General features: G+C 39.2%; 1 protein-coding gene across 1 annotated transcript in view; it reads left to right on the forward strand.

Moving 5' to 3' along the window:
* Positions 1–20,000, forward strand: part of LOC106876787 (zinc finger protein 236) — a 71,430-nt gene that overhangs the window by 41,962 nt on the left and 9,468 nt on the right. Inside the window, exons 12-21 of the mRNA XM_089351178.1 lie at positions 2,894–3,040; positions 4,749–4,998; positions 8,002–8,296; positions 9,618–9,692; positions 10,648–10,748; positions 12,556–12,704; positions 14,464–14,727; positions 17,487–17,662; positions 18,193–18,391; positions 19,875–20,000. The exon at positions 19,875–20,000 is cut by the window's right edge and continues 1,133 nt beyond it. Of these exons, the coding sequence (XP_089207304.1) occupies positions 2,894–3,040; positions 4,749–4,998; positions 8,002–8,296; positions 9,618–9,692; positions 10,648–10,748; positions 12,556–12,704; positions 14,464–14,727; positions 17,487–17,662; positions 18,193–18,391; positions 19,875–20,000 (1,782 nt within the window). The remainder of the gene's footprint in view (positions 1–2,893; positions 3,041–4,748; positions 4,999–8,001; positions 8,297–9,617; positions 9,693–10,647; positions 10,749–12,555; positions 12,705–14,463; positions 14,728–17,486; positions 17,663–18,192; positions 18,392–19,874) is intronic.

Here is a 20,000-nt window from a genome sequence, read left to right on the forward strand (position 1 = left end):
CATTTTTTAACCTCAAGTTAGTCCTATTTCAGTGGAGGCGCAATGGCCCAGTGGTTAGGGCAGTGGACTCGCGGTCATAGGATTGCAGTTTCGATTCCCAGCCCGAGCATTGTGAGTGTTTATTGAGCGAAAACACCTAAAGCTCCACAAGGCTCCGGCAGGGGGTGGTGGCGAACCCCGCTGTACTCTTTCACCACAACTTTCTCTCACTCTTACTTCCAGTTTTTGTTGTGCCTGTAATTCAAAGGGTCAGCCTTGTCACACTGAATATCCCCGAGAACTACGTTAAGGGTACACGTGTCTGTGGAGTGCTCAGCCACTTGCACGTTAATTTCACGAGCAGGCTGTTCCGTTGATCGGATTAACTGGAACCCTTGACGTCGTAAGCGATGGAGTGCCAACAACAACAACAGTCCTATTTCAGTAGGCCTGTGATGAAAGTTGTTTCCACAGTTACCATTGTGTATCCAAGACTACATTATCCAATGTGAACTTCCATTTTTAAAATGTCAGTGTGTAATTTGTGGCTGCTATTTCCAGTAGGTTGTACAGTAAGCTATTTCCAGTATTTAACTGCTATTTCTTATGCTTAGGTGCTATTTCCAGTAGGCCATGCTGTAGGCTTTTATTTCCAGTATTTGGCTGCTATTTCCAGTGTTTGACTCATGCGGTGCCACATTAAAAGTACCCAGCATACACTGTAAAGTGGTTGGTATTAGGAAGGGCATCCAGCCATAGAAAGCAAGCCAAGTCAGACTGGAACCTGGTGCAGCCCTCTGGCTTGCCAATTCTGGTCAAACTGTCTAACCCATGCCAGCATGGAAAACGGATGTTAAATGATGATGATGATGATGATGATGGCTGCTATTTCCAGTTGGTTGTGCAGCCATGCAAACCGCCTTCTATTTTATTGACCTGTCATCAGTATCATTGTCATCACTGCACTCAATACATTTATTGCTACCATTTAGCCATTGTTATTCGTTATCTTTGATGTTATTGTCACTGTTGTCACTGTTACTTTGATTGATTGTGGCAAGAATGTCATTCCCATCAACAACATCCGTTTCACTTATCACATAATGGCAATTGGGTGTCATTATCATCAGAAAATATTAGTTTGAAGTAAAAGGCAAAAACATTATCAAAGTCCTCATTGTGATTATTGTCAACATCCCCAGCACTAACACCACCACCACCACCACCACCACCACCATCCTTGTCACTGCCACCATCCTTGTCATCACCACCAGCACTGTCACCTGCTTTGTCACTCGTCCTCATCCACCTCCTCCTAGCCCTCCTCCTCGTCCTCCTCCTCGTCCTCCCCCTTGTTGTCATCGTCCTCCTCCTCCTCCCCCTCCATCCACTCCTCCTCCATCCACTCCTCCTCCATCCACTCCTCCTCCATCCACTCCTCCTCCATCCACTCCTCCTCCATCCACTCCTCCTCCATCCACTCCTCCTCCATCCACTCCTCCTCCATCCACTCCTCCTCCATCCACTCCTCCTCCATCCACTCCTCCTCCATCCACTCCTCCTCCATCCACTCCTCCTCCTCCTCCTCCTCCTCCTCCTCCTCCATCCACTCCTCCTCCTCCTCCTCCTCCTCCTCCTCCATCCACTCCTCCTTCTCCATCCACTCCTCCTCCTCCTCCTCCTCCATCCACTCCTCCTCCTCCTCCCCTCCACCCCTCCTTCTCCTCCTCCTCCTCCATCCACTCCTCCTCCTCCATCCACTCCTCCTCCTCCATCCACTCCTCCTCCTCCATCCACTCCTCCTCCTCCATCCACTCCTCCTCCTCCATCCACTCCTCCTCCATCCACTCCTCCTCCATCCACTCCTCCTCCTCCATCCACTCCTCCTCCTCCTCCTCCTCCTCCTCCTCCACCCACTCCTCCTCCTCCTCCTCCTCCTCCTCCTCCATCCACTCCTCCTCCTCCTCCTCCTCCTCCATCCACTCCTCCTCCTCCTCCTCCTCCTCCATCCGCTCCTCCTCCTCCTCCTCCATCCACTCCTCCTCCTCCTCCTCCTCCATCCACTCCTCCTCCTCCTCCTCCATCCACTCCTCCTCCTCCTCCATCCACTCCTCCTCCTCCTCCTCCTCCTCCTCTTCTACCCCCTAACACCCCCTTCTCCAATTCTGTTTCTCTTTGGTGGGCCAAGTTGGACAGGTCTACTAAAGAGTGGTTGTACATTTCATCGTAGTTGTGGTTTTGGCAAATGATTTCATGAGTTGATGTCATTTCTGATACCAACCACTTAGAAAGGTTTGCAGAGCAAGGGCAAGGAGGAGAGCAAGATGGGCAAGGAGAAGGGCAATTGTGTTTATCATAACACAAGCAACAGTAAACAGTAAAAAAAAACAAAAAAAATTGACCTGTATTTTTTTGTTGTGATTTGTTGTTATTTTTCTTTTATTCTTTTACTTGTTTCAGTCATTTGACTGTGGCCATACTGAAGCACTGCCTTAAAGGGCTTTTTAGTCAAAGAAATCGATGCCAGGACTTATTGTTTGTAAGCCTGGTACTTATTCTATTGGTCTCTTTTGCTGAACCACTAAGTAAACACACCAACATCAGTTGTCAAGCGACGATGGGGGGACAAACATAGACACAAAGACACACATACACACACACATACATACATACATACATATATCTATATGATAGGCTTCTTTCAATTTCCATCTACCAAATCCACTCACAAGGCTTTGGTCAGCCTGAGGCTATAGTAGAAGACACTTGCCCAAGGTTCCACGTGGTGGGACTGAGCCCAGGACCATGTGGTTGGGAAGCAAGCTTCTTACCACGTGGCCATGCCTGCACCTATTTATGCACCAACTGTATTAAATATGAAGTGTAATGTCGATATTGTTTGTTCTTTGTTCAGGTCTCATCCAACAGCCACCCAGAAGTAATATTTTTAACAACTACCTCACCGACATGAACAGTTCCGACCGTCCATATAAGTGCACGTACTGTTCAAGGGGTTTCAAGAAATCGAGTCATCTCAAGCAACATGTCAGATCTCATACAGGTCAGTCTTCACATTATTTCTTTTTTGTTGTCATCATCATCATCATCATCATCAGTAGCAGCAGCAACAACAGCAACAGCAGTAGCAGCAGTGTTTAACATTCAGTTTTCCATGCTTGCATGGGTCAGACAGAATTTGTTGAGGGCTGACTTTCTACAACTTTATATCGTCAACCCTCATCTTGTTTCCAAGCTAAGTAATATTTCCCTATGCCAAGACATGTTTTTCATGAAAGACTGGAAATGAACAGCATCACCTGCGTGATGGCAATGTATTGTGTTTTTACAATCATCATGTCAAGATTAGGATATACAAGTATGCTCTAACACAAACACACACACATATAAGTCTATCTATCTATCTATCTAGCTATCTCAATCTTTCTCTCTCTCTCTCCCTCCATCTTTATATATATGATGGGCTCTTTTTTCAAGTTGTTGTTGTTAACTTTACTCATAAGGCTTTGGTTGCCCTGAGCCTATGGTAGACAACACTTATCCAAGGTGCTGCACTGTGGGGTTGAACCTGAGACCACATGGTTGGGATACAAGCTTTTTAATCTATTTCTGAACCTATACATGGCCGGCCACACATTCTTTGTGTGTGTGTGTGTGTGTGTGTGTGTGTGTGTGTGTGTGTGTGTGTGTGTGTGTGTGTGTCTCCTTTACTTTTAACTTTTGATTGTAGGATTGTGAGATCATTATAGAATCAAAGTAAACACTAACTGTTTAACAGTAATGAATAATTATGTTCTACAGGGTGTCCACAATGTCTGGGTACATCGGGATTAACACATACTTTAAGGAATTATTATTTCTTATATTTGTTTGTTATGATTTTATTTACTCCATGTACCCACATGGGGATTAACACATACTTTAAGAAATTATTATTTCTTATATTTAATTGTTTATGTTATGATTTTATTTACTCCATGTACCCAGAAATTATTATTTCTTATATTTAACTGTTTATGTTATGATTTTATTTACTCCATGTACCCAGACCTTGTGGACACCCCGTACATTTTGAATTCAAATTCTGATTGAGCATAACTTTAGCATTGATTTGTTTGAAGTCAATAAAAGTAAATACAGTAGATAAACTTTGTCTGTTCAGTAAACAATACTTTTGCAGTAAAATGTATTCCTTCAGTAAACTATACTCTTTCAGTAAAGTATTGTTATTATTCACTTTTTTAAGGTTATCTCCATAGATTTTCTAACCCATGCCAGCATGGACAATGGACGTTAAATGATGATAATGATGTTTGATATCTGAATATGTCTAATGTAAACAATGCGATTGAAAATGGAAAAATAGGTAATGAGTGCATATGCATGTTTCAGGAGTTCTTAGTTCTTCTTTGTGGATAGTAAATGGGTTGGATGTGGTGCTGAAGAAAGAGAATATAAATATGCATCCATTACCTATTTTTCCATCTTCTATAGCATTGTTGTTTACATTAGACATACTTGGATATGAAACGTTGTAATGAATCAGTGCTGGTTATAATTTCTCTAGAAAACTTGTTGAGATAACCTTAAAAAGTGATTTAATAGCACTGCTAACCTGGTTGGATACAGTATTGACTTATAAAGTGTTTAATATACTTTGTAGTATATGTTATAGTTGCATAATGTATTATGGTGTCCCTACAAGTAATTAATGTTATTATTCAGTATTGTTATTATTCTGTGTTATTCAGGTGAAAAACCATACCAGTGTAAGCAGTGTCATCGGTCGTTTGTGTCTAGTGGCGTTCTCAAGTCTCACACGCGAACTCACACGGGGATCAAGGCCTACAAGTGTCTAGTTTGTGAAAATAATTTTACCACCAGTGGCAGCCTGAAAAGACATATGTCAACACACACTGAAATTAGGCCATTCATGTGTCCGTATTGTCAGAAAACCTTTAAAACATCTGTTAATTGTAAGAAACACATGAAAACCCACAGGTGAAAAGAAATTTTGAAGTATTCTCTCTTACAATTCTCCTTTCATTTTATTTGTTTTATTTCATTTTATTTTTCAAAATTCTTTAATATGAAAACGTTTAAAAGCTTCTATTTTTTTCCCTCTTTTTAAACCTTGATAACTTGTCAGCTCTTATCGAGCAGATCGATGTTAAAAGGTATTCCAGCCATGGCCATCTTGTCATTTTTGTCCAGATGTAGTAGTGTTCGTTTTTAAGATGAAGGTAGAGTGTGTAATTTGAGGGAAATTTGGTTGACATTTATAGTAATTCATGTGACTGTAGAAGCTCCCTCTGGTGACCAGGTGTTTGTTCTGCAATATAATCATTATGGTCAGGAGATCCTTATAATTCTGGAGGTGCAATGGCTCAGTGGTTAGGGCAGTGGACTCGCGGTCGTAGGATCGCGGTCGTAGGATCGCGGTCGTAGGATCGCGGTCGTAGGATCGCGGTCGTAGGATCGCGGTCGTAGGATCTCAATCGTGGGATCGCGGTTTCGATTCCCAGACCGGGCGTTGTGAGTGTTTATTGAGTGAAAACACCTAAAGCTCCACGAGGCTCCGGCAGGGGATGGTGGCGAACCCTGCTGTACTCTTCTACCACAACTTTCTCTCACTCTTACTTCCTGTTTCTGTTGTGCCTGTAATTCAAAGGGTCAGCCTTGTCACACTGTGTCATGCTGAATATCCCCGAGAGCTACGTTAAGGGTACACATGTCTGTGGAGTGCTCAGCCACTTGCACATTAATTTCATGAGCAGGCTGTTCCGTTGATCAGATCAAGTGGAACCCTCGACGTCGTAAGCGATGGAGTGCCAACAACAACCTTATAATTCAGTAAGATATCTAGATCTGTGTATAATGATGGACTGATGCAAGCTATCACTTATAGTTAATCCATGTAAGATCCAATTAGTTGCTTGATCAAAATAATTAGGCACATTAGGTCAATTTTTTATTGGAACAACATCCAGTTGCTATTTTCATGACCATAAAACTAGTTAAACTCGGCATAACAAGGTCACAAAACATTTGTTAATTCTACATCCCTCTCGTTCAGGTCCGTAGTAAACTATGTACGTTTGATATCTGTCTATATGAAGGTTGACTGGATGATTTAAAGCTTTGTAAAGTTGATGAGATATGAACTGTTGATTTCATGTTCAGTTGGCCAATATCATCATCATCATCATCGTCATCATTTGTTCATGCTGATGTGGGTTGGATGGTTTGATGTAAACTTTCAAGCCACAAGACTGTCATGATTTCTGTGGCTGGGTACCCTTTCTGATGCCAACCAGTTTATAAAGTATATTGGGTACTTTTTGCATGGCACCAGCTCTAGTGAGAAGTCTCCTTAACTGAGTGTGTTTGTGGAGGGGGTGTAGTGTTGAGGCAGATGGTTTTATGCCAAGTGTTGAGAGCTGAAACTTTGATAGAAAGACAGGAACAGGTGTTTTGCTGAAGAAGAGATAAGGTTTTACCATCTCTCTTTTACTCTTTTACTTGTTTCAGTCATTTGACTGCCTCCATGCTGGAGCACTGCCTTTAGTCGAGCAAATCGACCCCAGGACTTATTCTTTGTAAGCCTAATACTCATTCTATCGGTCTCTTTTTGCCGAACCACTAAGTTACGGGGAGGTAAACACACCAGCATCGGTTGTCAAGCGATGCTGGGGGGGGGGGGACAAACACAAAAACACAAACACACATACATATATATACATATATACGACAGGCTTCTTTCAGTTTCCGTCTACTAAATCCACTCACAAGGCTTTGGTCAGCCCGAGGCTATAGTAGAAGACACTTGCCCAATGTGCCACGCAGTGGGACTGAACCCGGAACCATGTGGTTGGTAAGCAAGCTACTTACCACTCAGCGACTCCTGTGCCTATAAGCCACTCCTGCGCCATCTGGAAAGAAAAAAGGAAAGAATTAGTGAGGGCATGCCCTCAAGGTACAAGTGAGGGCATACCCTCAAGGTACAAGTGGGGGCATACCCTCAAGGGACAAAGTGAATATAAAAAAGAGAATAGCGATAGAGGATCAAAAAGGGTGGTGCATATTTATATTTGTTACTTTAGCAATTTATTTAATTAATTGACCTAAGGGAAATAACTAACTCTTTCATTCATTGTATTTTTTAATTACGCAAATTGTCTTGGTCAATGATTATTTGTAATTCTTTGTCCACATCTACAAATTTTTGTCAGTATATTATGTATGCTTAAGTTAACCATACTGTGCTGATGAGGTTTAATAGATCAAAACACGCCCTTAGCTGGTGTCTTTTAGCTGCAAACAAAGATTACATTTTCCCTAAGCATGTGTATTAACCTTAAATCGATTAATTCTTGGGAAACTCGACTGGGGACTGTTGGTGCTGCCATCTACAGTTACTTTTGGAATAACAGAGTGAGGAAGAAGGAGAGAGAGAGAGTTTATTAAGAAATAGAAGAGAGGGTGAAGATTCCTTTTAAGGGGAGAAAACTACTTCAGGATTAATAATTTTCTATTATTATGAGAGGTCTTTTTCTTATAAGTGTGAGAGCACAATGAATAATACTTCCACATAATCCATTTTTTCCTTCTTTTTAGTTGTAGATAGTGCTATTTTGTCCTTCCTATAGGCTTTTCAGTACAACATAACTTGGGATCATGAAATTAGTTGGTTTATGTTCATTTAAAACCTTTAGGAATTATATACGGTCGATTTTCTTTTTTTTCTCCTACTTTCTTAACAGTGGAGGAAGGGAGTGAAGAGAAAGGGGCAGGGAAATGAAAGCCTCAGAGTTAAAATTAATCCTTAATTTCTTGAAATTATCTCCCCCTTTTATCAGAGAGTTGCGACTAGCTTTTCGATTTTATCTAGCTAAGAGGGTAATCTCAATTAATTAAAAAAAAATCTTTTTCACACTGCATTTTATCCCTGTAATTCATTACATCACTATTCAACTTGTTTATATATTTGTTTGTTCCTGTCAGACATGAACTAGCTATGCAAGCGCTGCAGCAGGATCAAACACTTCAAACCCATCAAGTAGAAAACCATGTGATTGAAAATGCCGAACCTGAGGACAAGACTGATAATACGTTAGTGACAAGTCAACCAGATGACAGTTCTATAACTGTTACACAACCAGCAACATTGACTACTGCTGCGACACTTCAGAATGGAACTGTCAGCTCTAGCCTTAGTGATATTAGCCAAAATGATCTGACCGCAACTAATGCAGCTGTTTTATCTCAAACAGCTATTTCAGAAGCCTTATTAGAACAGGTAAAGCAATCTTCTAGTGAAATATTCTTCATTTTCAATATCGTATTCCCTCTTTTACATTTTCTTATCTATATATTATATACATCATGTTATATAGCCATTACAAAGCAATTCATGATTGGTTACAATTTAATTTCAATCTAATTGATACCATTTCTAATGAGAATCATCATCATCATTTAATGTCCATTTTCCATGCTGGTATGAGTTGGATGCCTTGACCAGAGCTGGTTAGGCCAGGGGCTTCACCAGGCTCCATTGTCTGCTCTGATATGGTCTCTACAGCTGGATGCCCTTCCTAATGTCAACCACTTCATGTGGCAGCATAACCTGTGCTTTTTATGTGGCACCTGCACCGGTATCAATTCTGCTGTGGCGGACAGGTCTTCTTGAGTACAGCAATGTGCCAGATATCTTGGTCCTCAGACATCTCTTTCATAAGGCTTAGTGTCTTGAGATTGGCCTTTGTCCCATGTCTTCCTGGGTCTACCTCTTCCATATCATAATATATTTATCACAAGCATAGCTGTATGGTTAAGAAGCTCGCTTTGAAACCATATGGTTTTGGGTTCAGTCTCAATGCACACCACATTAGACAAGTGTCTTCTACTATAGCCCCAGGCTGACCAATGCCTTCTGAGTGGATTTGGTAGACAGAAACTATGTGGAGGCCTGTCGTGGAACGTTAAAAGCACATCTGAGCGTGATCATTGCCAGGGCCACGGATTGGCTCCTGTACTGGTGACATGTGAAAAACAACATTCGAGTGTGGTCGTTGCCAGTGCTGCCGGACTGGCTCCCGTGCAGGTAGCATGTAAAAACACCTTTTGAGCATGGTTGTTGCCAGTACCGCCTGACTGGCCCTCGTGCCAGTGGCACATAAAAAGCACCCACTACACTCTTGGAGTGGTTGGCGTTAAGATGGGCATCCAGCTGTAGAAACTTTGCCTGATCAGATTGAGCTTGGTGCAGCCTTCTGGCTCACCAGTCCTCAGTCAAACCATCCAACCCATGCCAGCATGGAAAGCAGACGTTAAACGATGATGATGATGATGATGTGTGTGTGTGTGTGTCTGTCTGTGTGTGTCTATGAGAGTGTGTGTTTGTGTTTGTGTCTCCTGCCACTGCTTGATAACTGGTGTTTATTTATGTCCTTGTAACTTAGTTACATCATCATCATCATTGCAAATGATTGTTATTGGAGTGTAGTTGTTTGAATGAACTGATTACCACAGGAACAAATACATGAAATGCCTTCTCTTTAAATATAAAACAAATGTTTTATATTTAAAACGAACTGTTTTATTTTAATGTTTTGTAGGTATTTAATGTTCAACAGAATCTATTAGGAAACCAGCAAAATTTATCTTTTAACCAAGGCTCAATTACATTACCTGTAAGTATTCAGTTCTGTTTTTGTTTTTCCATCTTACATCTATTTACTCATAGCATGACAGATATTGTAAGATACAGAAATAAATTTATTTCTCAAATGCGTGATAATGCTATAAATAGCGTGATCAGGATAAATTATGGCCGGTAACGTATTTTTCTGCATTATATGGATAATTTGTCCTGATCACGCTATTTATAGCATTATCACGCGTTTGAGAAATAAATTTATTTCTGTATCTTACAATACATCACAACACTTCTAAAGACAAACTTTGTTTACTTTCATCGTAAAGTTGAATGTCAGATATTATATTCTTTGACCATTTGGATATTTATGTAAGCCCTATATTGTTACTGAAGACAGATCTTTAATTTTCTGGTGTAACATCCAAGCAATAATTTCTGTTAGTTTTCGCCTTGACCTACTTTTGTCTGGCAATTTTCTGAAATTCTCCACGTCATTGGGTTGTTTTAACCATTCTGTTTTAACCATTGTTTTAACCATTTTGTTACCATATTTATGCCGAAATACACTGCTTTTGTTTCAGTTAATTTTTGAAATAAAGAAAAATTTTGTTAAATAACTTTCTCATTATTAAGCTGGTGTTTCAAACATTAGCAGACATGAAATTTTTATGTAAAATTTTAATTTGAACACTTTGAAACAGGAAATTTATACCATAAAACCAGGAGCTGTCTTGGGCTTCTTCAAGGAGAATAATCAAATTACATACTTTGTAAATTATTGGATGATGATAATAAATTTAAGCAGTGCTTTTATTAAAACCATGTTTGTCAAAACTGCAGTAAGCAAGGGGTAGCTGTAGTGTTGATCATTTGATCAAAAATCAAATTGACTTATTCCTTATAAAACATTGACATTGTGCTTAGTCTAAAGCAATCGATATTTCTGGATTTATCTATACTGTTATTGATCATCTGTCTTATGTCTTCAGAGCTCGCAGCAGTTAACAAATGTAATAGACGTGAGTCCTTTAAACACATCCTTTGCACCTACTCTGCCGACCACTTCTCTACAAAGCATACTTCCAAGCAGGTAAGTGTTGAACAAAAATAATATTAATGAGATACTTATTACTAAATTCAGTTATTGTCAAATATTCATAAAGTTTTATTATTGAATCTTCCTTTTTGTTTTAGTGTGTTGTTGTTATTATTGTTGAGCTAAAAGAATGTCCCACCAACAGAGGTAGCAATTTTCCAAATTTCTATTTTTCTTATGAAATGCATTGGAGAAACCCACAAGTGTAAATGATGCCATCTTTTTTAGGAGACTCTGAGCTCTTCCACAATTCTTTTATGTGTCAGGTTCTATGGTAGTGTTGGTCTACCTTTGTTGCTTTGAGAGGAAGTTCTATTAAGGAGCATAGAATGGTAGATTTTTGAGGCTAGAGGTGAGAATGTAATTCCTCTGTAGTTCAGAGGTTGGTGGCAGTCACCTTTCTTTGGAAGTGGAAATAAAAGACTTCAAGAAGGCTGTTGATTCATTTTCTTCATAGGCTTCATTGCATTAGATGTTTGTCTTTGAGGGAACACTTGCAGATGATGGCTGGTATATTATGTAGACCTGGTGTCTTGTTATTTCTGAACCTCTGGGTTTCCCAATGGGAACAAAACTTCTTAACATCCACTGAAAATGCTATAGTCAAAGTATGTCTGTTTCTTAATACAACATGGATGGAATACATGACAACCAATTAGAATGAAAGCCTTCTGCCTATTTGTTCCAACAATAGCACACGAATCAAGATGGTTACTGACTTCAGATATCTTGGGTCCTGTATAACTGACAGTAAGAAAAACTTGCTGGCATGCAAAGAGTGTCTGTAACAAGCTACAAAACATTTGACAAATACTTCAGGGCATGTGTAGAGATCATTCTTTTCTTTGGAGCCAAACTCTGGCTCCAGGTTTGTCTTGGTGGTACATACACCAATTTTCTCATGAGTACTCAAAACATCTCATGGCATGAACACAAGACCAATGAGAAGATTTCAGGACACATTCTACCCATCTTTATCATTACTACTTAACACAGATTAGCATGCCAGGCAAAATGCTTAGTGGCATTTCATCTGTCCTTACATTCTGAGTTCAAATTCCTCTGGGGTTGACTTTGCCTTTCATCCTTTCGGGGTCAATAAAAGAAGCACCAGTTGAATACTAGGGTCAGTGTAATTGACTACCCCCTCCCCCAAATTTCAGGCCTTATGCCTATAGTAGAAAGGATTGTTATTTAACACAGAGTAACCGTTGTTGGCCATTGCTATCATGCTGAATATTAGGCCATATCAGATGTTGTATTTTGGACACTTCTGCACCTTAATAAAGGACAGATTACTCAACAACATTGATATTATTGACTGGGACACACAACGAGAAATTGAAGACATACCAAAGCTAATGAGGGACAGAGTTTTCTGGTGTGGTAAAATGCACCTCAGTTGCAGTTTTTGAAGAAGTTTCCTAAATCTGTGGTATTGTTTTTGTTAATAGTTTTTAGGTATTATCGATATGTTGCCATGTAAAAAGCACTCAGTACATTCTCTAAAGTGCTTAGCATTAGGAAACCATACTAAAGCAGACAATAAAACTTAGCCCGGCCCTCTGGCTTGCCATCGCCTGTCAAACTGTCCAGCCATACCAGCATGAAAATAAATGTTTGATGATGATGTGTGTAACCTATGCTTATATCAAAGTACATATGTACTTTACACAGTACATATATATTCATTATATGACTTATTTATTAGTTATGGATTTCATTGTATGTCAGTTGCAGGTTTCATTCTATGTCAGCAAGGTTGATGTTTAAACTATCTTATTGGCTAATCTTTTAACAGAGAACCAAAACAGACTGCTGCTCAGAAACAACGCCAAGCTAATATGATACGTGAAGTAGAAGAAGGAAAACGTTCTTACAAATGTTCTTATTGTGGTAAAGGTTTCAAGAAATCGAGTCATCTAAAGCAACATGTTAGATCACACACAGGTATGTTAAGAGTGAGTTCTTTGTAAAAGAAATAAAGACTTGTAAAGTTTAATTCATGGCAATCCTGAGTAATTCTGAGATTTGGATCACTATATTCTGTAACTAGCCATGGATCTACAACATTCTTCCCTAACTTTGCCTCTATCTCTGACTGTCTGCCTGCCTGCCTTATTGTCTGTCTCTCTCTATCTCTGTCATTCATTATCCTTCATTAGTGACATTCATCACTCATTCTTTACCATCGTTTTGTATCTCTCCAATTACTCCCTCTTCTGCCACTCAACCAAAATGTAGTTATCCCCAACATCTCATTCTCTTCCATTAATCTTTCTTCTATCACCCTCTTGCTACCGTTACTCTAGTTTTCTCCCCCCCCCACTTCTATTTGTTATTCTCCTTCTTCCACATTACTTTCTCTTCTGTTAACATCTTCATCATGTTGTATATATTCAGTGTCCTTGCCAACAATTGTCATGTAGCTGGCACTCTCTTTTCCATTACTCTCTCCTTTATTACTATCCCTTCTATCGCATATTCCCTAGCTCTCTTCTTTTCTCTCTTCTATCTCCTCTTTACTTTTACTATCCTTGTTCTCTTTCATTATTTCCTCTTTCTCCCACCCAGTTTTGTGTAGAAAGAAAGGAATAATGAACAGAGACAATGTCAGGAAGAGGGTCTCTTGAGATTTGTCAGGGATAAAAGAAATTTTTTGGTGCCAATGAACAAGCAAATAAAAACAATGTAGGGTATAGGAGACTCTTTAGTCTTGCTGGAAACAAAACAACTTCTTTAGTGCTGGTGCCATGACAAAATGTACCCAGTTTGCACTAGAAAGGGGTTGGTGTTTGGAAGAGCATCAAACTGTGGAAACCATGCCAAAAATGGGAATGAGTCAGGGTTCCCAATCCATCTAAGAGGGCAGTAACTCTGAACAAGAACTGGCTTGCACCATGATGACCTGTTCACTCTTCCCCAGTATGGAATTCATTATTATCACCTTTGTTTAGTATCTGTCTTCCATGCTGGCATGAGTTGGACTGTTTGATAGGATCTAATGAGCCAGAGGACTGTGTAGAGTTTGAATGTCTGTTTTAAGAGAGTTTCTATGGCTTGATACCTTTCCTAATGCCAACCACTTCGCAAAATATACAGGGTGCATTTCTTTCACAACAGTGGTACTAGGGAGATACCAAGTAACTCGCAAGATAAGATCTCTTGCTTGAGTAAGGGTTGTAGTATTGAGGGAAGTGGCTTTATACCAGGTGTTGAGCAGTTAAAGCATGATACAAGGGCTGGGATAAGTGTCTTACTGTAAAGGAGATACATGGCTGTCCTGGCTGGAATGAGAGAAAAGCTGCTGTGAAATGATGATGATAATGATGATATCATTTTATCTATTCTTGAGTTATAAATTGAGAATTATGGAGATGTGCTTGCATAGCAAGTGACCTGATCTGAGATCGTGTGCTGGAACGAAAACAATTGCAGCGTGGAAGGTGTTTATAAGCCATTTAAAATAACACACAAAAACCGTTAGATTCACCTCAACATTTAAATTTAATTTGTCAAAATATTTTCGTCGCTTGGAGACCACGACCAGTTCACTGACAAAATTATGTGCTGCATCTCTTGAGAATATATTTTTAAAAATGCCATTTTCATCATATTCTTCCATTGCTATTTTCCTGAGATTTTTCCAGTGCTATTTTCCTCATATTTTTCCATTGCTATTTTCATCATATTTTTACTTTTGTTGCAGGAGAAAAACCTTTCAGTTGCCTACAGTGTAATCGAATGTTTGTATCGATGGGAGTGTTAAAAGCACACTCGAGGACTCATACTGGTATCAAAGATTACAACTGTCAAATATGTCATGCGGCTTTCACCACTAATGGGTCTCTCACACGGCATATGATGATACATAATACTGTGAACTCATACAAATGCGTCTATTGTTCTGAAATGTTCCGCACAGTCATGCTTTGGCGGAAACACTTACGTATGCATAAAGAAGCTCAGAGTGGTATGTATGTTCATAGTCATCAACATCTTGTTGTGAACGAATGACTAACTCCTTGGTGTGAAAGGATTGGATAAATGTCAAGTTGTAAGGGAATGATATCTAATACTGAAAGGAATAACATCTAGCTGTGAAATGAATGAGTGGCATCTTAGTTACGAAAGGAATCATTGTAAAAGGAATAACATCGAAATTTAAAGGGATGATATCTGTTAGTGAAAGGATGTCTGGTTGTGAAGTCGTGAAAATATTGACTGCCATTTAGTTGTGAAAGGAAATATTTCTAGTTGTAAAAGAAATGATATCAAGATGTAAGGGAATGATAAACAAGATGTAAAAGACTGACATCAAGTTGTATAAAGAATGATGTCTCTATGTGAAAAGAATGTTATTATTTTTGAAAGGACTGACATCTTGTGATGATGATGACATGTACATGTGAAAGAAATAACTCTTGGTATAAAAAGAACAACATCTAAATGTAAAAGAAATGATATTTAGATATTAAAGGAATGACATATACTTGTGGACAGAATGATATCTGGATGTGTGAAAGGAATGACATCTAGTTTTGAAAGGAATGATGAAGAATTATTTACATTATTTACATTTGACGGATATTTGTCCTCATCTTGTTTGTTATTAACACAAAGTTTCAGCTGATATACCCACCAGCCTTCATCAGGTGTCTTGGGGAAATTTCGAACATGGGTTCTCATTCCTAAGGTATTTTTCCATATTATTGTTGTTATTATTATTATTATTATTATTATTATTATTATTATTATTATTATTATTATTATTCAGGTCACTGCCTGGAATTGAACTCGGAATCTTGGAGTTAGTAGTCTGCACTCTTAACCCCAAGATTCCGAGTAAAAGAGTAAGAGAGTAATGCGAATAATGGAATGGTACCTTGTTGTAAAAACAGCAATTATATATAAATCCACAGAATGAAAGACTTAGAAAAATTCTCCACCTACCCACCTTTATATACTGTCATAAATTTTCCACCCCTTGTGAGCATGGAAAAGTGGATGTTAAATGATGATGTTTTCCATGTGAATAAATTCATGGCAATGAAAATTGTTTGTTAAATATATGTAAGACAATGCCAATTGTCTCGACACAAAACATTGTTTATTAAGTGTCATCCAATCAATGGACATGATTCTGTCATGTGATGTTTTTCACTCCCACATCATTTATTATTTGAGCTTATGTTGATTCGTCTGTGGGGGACACTTTATGGACTCTGTCAGGTGATGTTAGATATACATTAACTCATTGTTGTGGATTTACTCTTTTTACCTTAGCACACTTACTGTGGTACAAACAGTTCATTTTGCATTGTGGACAATTGAAGTTACAGTTTACCATATTGTACTTTGGTTTGGAATTGTTGCAATGTTTTCTTCGTTCATTTATTTGAGCACAATGTCATTATTCATCTCATGTTATAACAGTAGGTAATGGTTGCATGATTTTTTTCAGAAATATATGATGCGTTCTGTGCCAAAATAAGTTTGGGAGCCACCACATTTTTCTCTTCTTTGCCTGCTGCTTGCAGGAATTCTTATGTATTGGGAGGGAGTATCCAAGCAAGACAGACGGTTAAGGAAGATGCAGTCATTAGCAAAGTAATATTTTCGTATGGAAGGTGGTGAGCTGGCAGAAATGTTAGCATGCTGGGTAAAATGCTTAGCAGTATTTCGTTTGTCTTTACGTTCTGAGTTCAAATTCTGCCGAGGTCGACTTTGCCTTTCATCCTTCTGAGGTTGATAAATTAAGTACCAGTTGTATACTGAGGTCGACCTAATCGTCTGGCCTCCTCCCCCAAAATTTTGGGCCTTGTGCCTTGAGTAGAAAAGAATATTTTCCCATGGTGTGAGACAGTGAACTGACAAAATCGTTAGTATGCTGGGCACAATGCTTAGTGGCAGTTCATCCATCTTTACGTGTTGCGTTCAAATTCTGCTGAGGTCGACCTTGTCTTTCATCCTTTTGGGATAGATAAATTAAGTACCAGTTGAGCACTGGGGGCAATGAAATGGACTTAGCCCCTTCCTCTGAAATTGCTGGCCCTGTACCAAAATTTGAAACCAGTATTTCCCCATGACTAGACATGTTTCAACAGAAGATTGAAAACAAAGGACAACACTTCTGTGATGGTGATGCTTACTTACAGCTTTCACATTATATCAAGACAAGATGACAGTAACACACACACACACACACACACACACACACACACACACACACACACACACACACACACACACACATGAATGCACACACACACACACATGAATGCACACAGACACACAGACACCCACCTTACACACACAGAAGCTTCTTTCAGTTTCTGTCAAGCAAATTGACTCACAAAGCTTTTGTTAGCCTGGAGCTATAGTAGAAGAACTTGCCCAAGGTACCATGCAGTGGGATTGAACCCAAAGCCATGTGGTTGGGAAACAAAGTTCATAACCACACAGTCATGCCTGTGTCTTAAAATTTCCCTTCTAAAATTAGCCAAGGTGCCATACAGTGGGACTAAACCCAAAGCCATGTGGGTGGGAAGCAAAGTTCATAACCACACAGTCATGCCTGTGTCATAAAATTTCCCTTCTAAAATTGAATATTTCATTTAGAGGTAGGTCAGTGGGTAAAGAAAGTATTAAGAAAGGTAAACAGTTAAGCAAATTTCTATGCTGTTTTATTTAATGTTTTCTGTTTTTCTTGAATTCTTTTTTTTTGTTTAGATGATGACGAAGGGGAATATTCAGATGGAGTAAGAAAAACCAAGTTTCCTATTATTGAGATAACTGAAGAACAACTTTCCAAGGCTGATGTTTGTGAGGAAATGACTGTGTCGGAACGTATTCTCATAGAGTCTGCAAGTGAGAAAGATCGAATTAGTGAAATAAAACAAACTCAGGTATACATCATTACAATACATTGTTACTTTATTGAGCCATTGTATTTTTGCACCTGGTGCCATGTAAATAGCATTGGTGTGGCTGCAGGTGCCACGTAAAAAGCACTGGTACTGGTGCCACTTAAAAAGCACTGGTGATGGTGCCACATAAAAAGCATTCAGTACTCTCTATGGAGTGGGTGGCATTAGGAAGGGCATCTAGCCATAGACAGAACTAGATTTAAAGTATGTGTGTGTGTTTGTCCCTCCAAAAGAGATCGATAGAATAAGTACTAGGTTTACAAAAAATAAGTCCTGAGGTTGATTTGCTTGACTAAAAGCGGTGCTCCAGCATGGCTGCAGTCAAATGACTGAAACAAGTAAAAGAGTGAAAGAGTAATACTGTTGTAGGTTGTTTTCCTCAACCAAGATATTTAAGTCCCAATCCTATTTATTTCATTGAATATTTCTGAATTGATAAAATTCCCACAAGAATTAGAATTGGTTTTGCTGTAACTAATTCCTGAAATGTTTTTTTTTTGTTACTACAGGAGAAGCACATAGAATTGGAGAGTCTTCCGAAACATCGACATGAGTGCAACAAATGTCCAAAGAGCTTTAAGAAACCAAGTGACTTGATAAGACATTTGCGAATACATACTGGTGAGAAACCATTCACCTGCAGCATTTGTTCCAAGTCATTTACAGTTAAGTCAACTTTGGATAGCCACATGAAGACTCATGGATCAGGTAAATTTTACTAAACTAACTCTTTTCCTTCCATTCTTCTCTAACTTTTTAAAACCCTTTTGCATTTAAACTGGCCATATCTGGTCCAAATATTTTTGTTTTATGTTCAAACTGGCCAGATCCAGCCTGTGGTAAGTAGCTTGCTTACCAACCACATGGTTCCGGGTTTAGTCCCACTGTGTGGCACCTTGGGCAAGTGTCTTCTACTATAGCCTCGGGCTGACCAAAGCCTTGTGAGTGGATTTGGTAGACAGAAACTGAAAGAGGCCCGTCGTATATATATATATATATATATGTATGTGTGTTTGTGTGTCTGTGTTTGTCCCCCACCATCACTTGACAACCGATGCTGGTGTGTTTATGTCCCCGTAACTTAGCGGTTCGGCAAAAAGAGACCGATAGAATAAGTACTAGGCTTACAAAGAATAAGTCCTGGGGTCGATTTGCTTGACTAAAGGCGGTTCTCCAGCATGGCCGCAGTCAAATGACTGAAACAAGTAAAAGAGTAATCACATCATTGAAAACTGAAAGCCACAAGGTAATACATGAATAATTCAAAATAATGTTAATATATAAGCATTGCATTTGACAGAATAATCTGAATGCTAAAGGGTTAAACTGACCATATCAGGCCCCAAAATTCTACCTATTTTATATTCAAACTGGCCTGGTTTAGCCTCTTACACCTACCCTGCAATGTCATTCTAAAAATAAGCAATCACATCTTTGAAATCTCGAAACTCTAAGATAATTTAAATTAACTTTGAAAAATGCGAATAAATAAACATTACATTTGACAAAGTAATCTGAATGTTTAAAGAGTTAAACTGAAAATTCCATCTCATATGTATCATCAATCATTCTTCCACCCTTGTCTGTTATCCGCAACATTCACCCCTCATCCATCTCCAATCTGTACAGTCACCACCTACTCTTCTCTACCTTCCCTCTGTCTATTTATTATTAATGACACCTCAACCCTTGTTCTTTCCTTATATTTACCCCTTCACCATTCTCCAACATCATCACCATCATCATCATCATCATCGTCGTTTAACGTCCGCTTTCCATGCTAGCATGGGTTGGACAATTTGACTGAGGACTGGTGGACCAGATGGCTACACCAGGCTCCAATCTGATTTGGCAGAGTTTCTACAGCTGGATGCCCTTCCTAACGCCAACCACTCCGAGAGTGTAGTGGGTGCTTTTACGTGTCACTGGCACGAAGGCCAGTCAGGCGGTACTGGCAACGACCACGCTCAAAATGGTATATTTTACGTGTCACCTGCACAGAAGCCAGTCCAGCGGCACTGGCAACGATCTCGCTCAAATGTCTTTACACGTGCCACCGGCACAAGTGCCAGGAAAGCCTAATTTTAAATGCTTTCATGAGTTTGAGGAATAAATTTTTATTTGTTACTGTTCTTTTCCTCTGTATTGTATTTAAATAATTTAATCCTTTTTTTTTGTATTTTAATTTTAGGAGAGAAGCAGTTCAAGTGCCACATTTGTGTATCACCATTTTCTACAAAGGGCAGTCTGAAAGTCCACATGCGTTTACATACTGGTGCTAAGCCTTTCAAATGTCCATATTGTGATCAACAATTCC

The sequence above is a fragment of the Octopus bimaculoides genome, chromosome 4, assembly GCF_046866305.1.
Source record: "Octopus bimaculoides isolate indiv1 chromosome 4, ASM4686630v1, whole genome shotgun sequence".
Classification (NCBI taxonomy): Eukaryota; Metazoa; Mollusca; class Cephalopoda; order Octopoda; family Octopodidae; genus Octopus; species Octopus bimaculoides.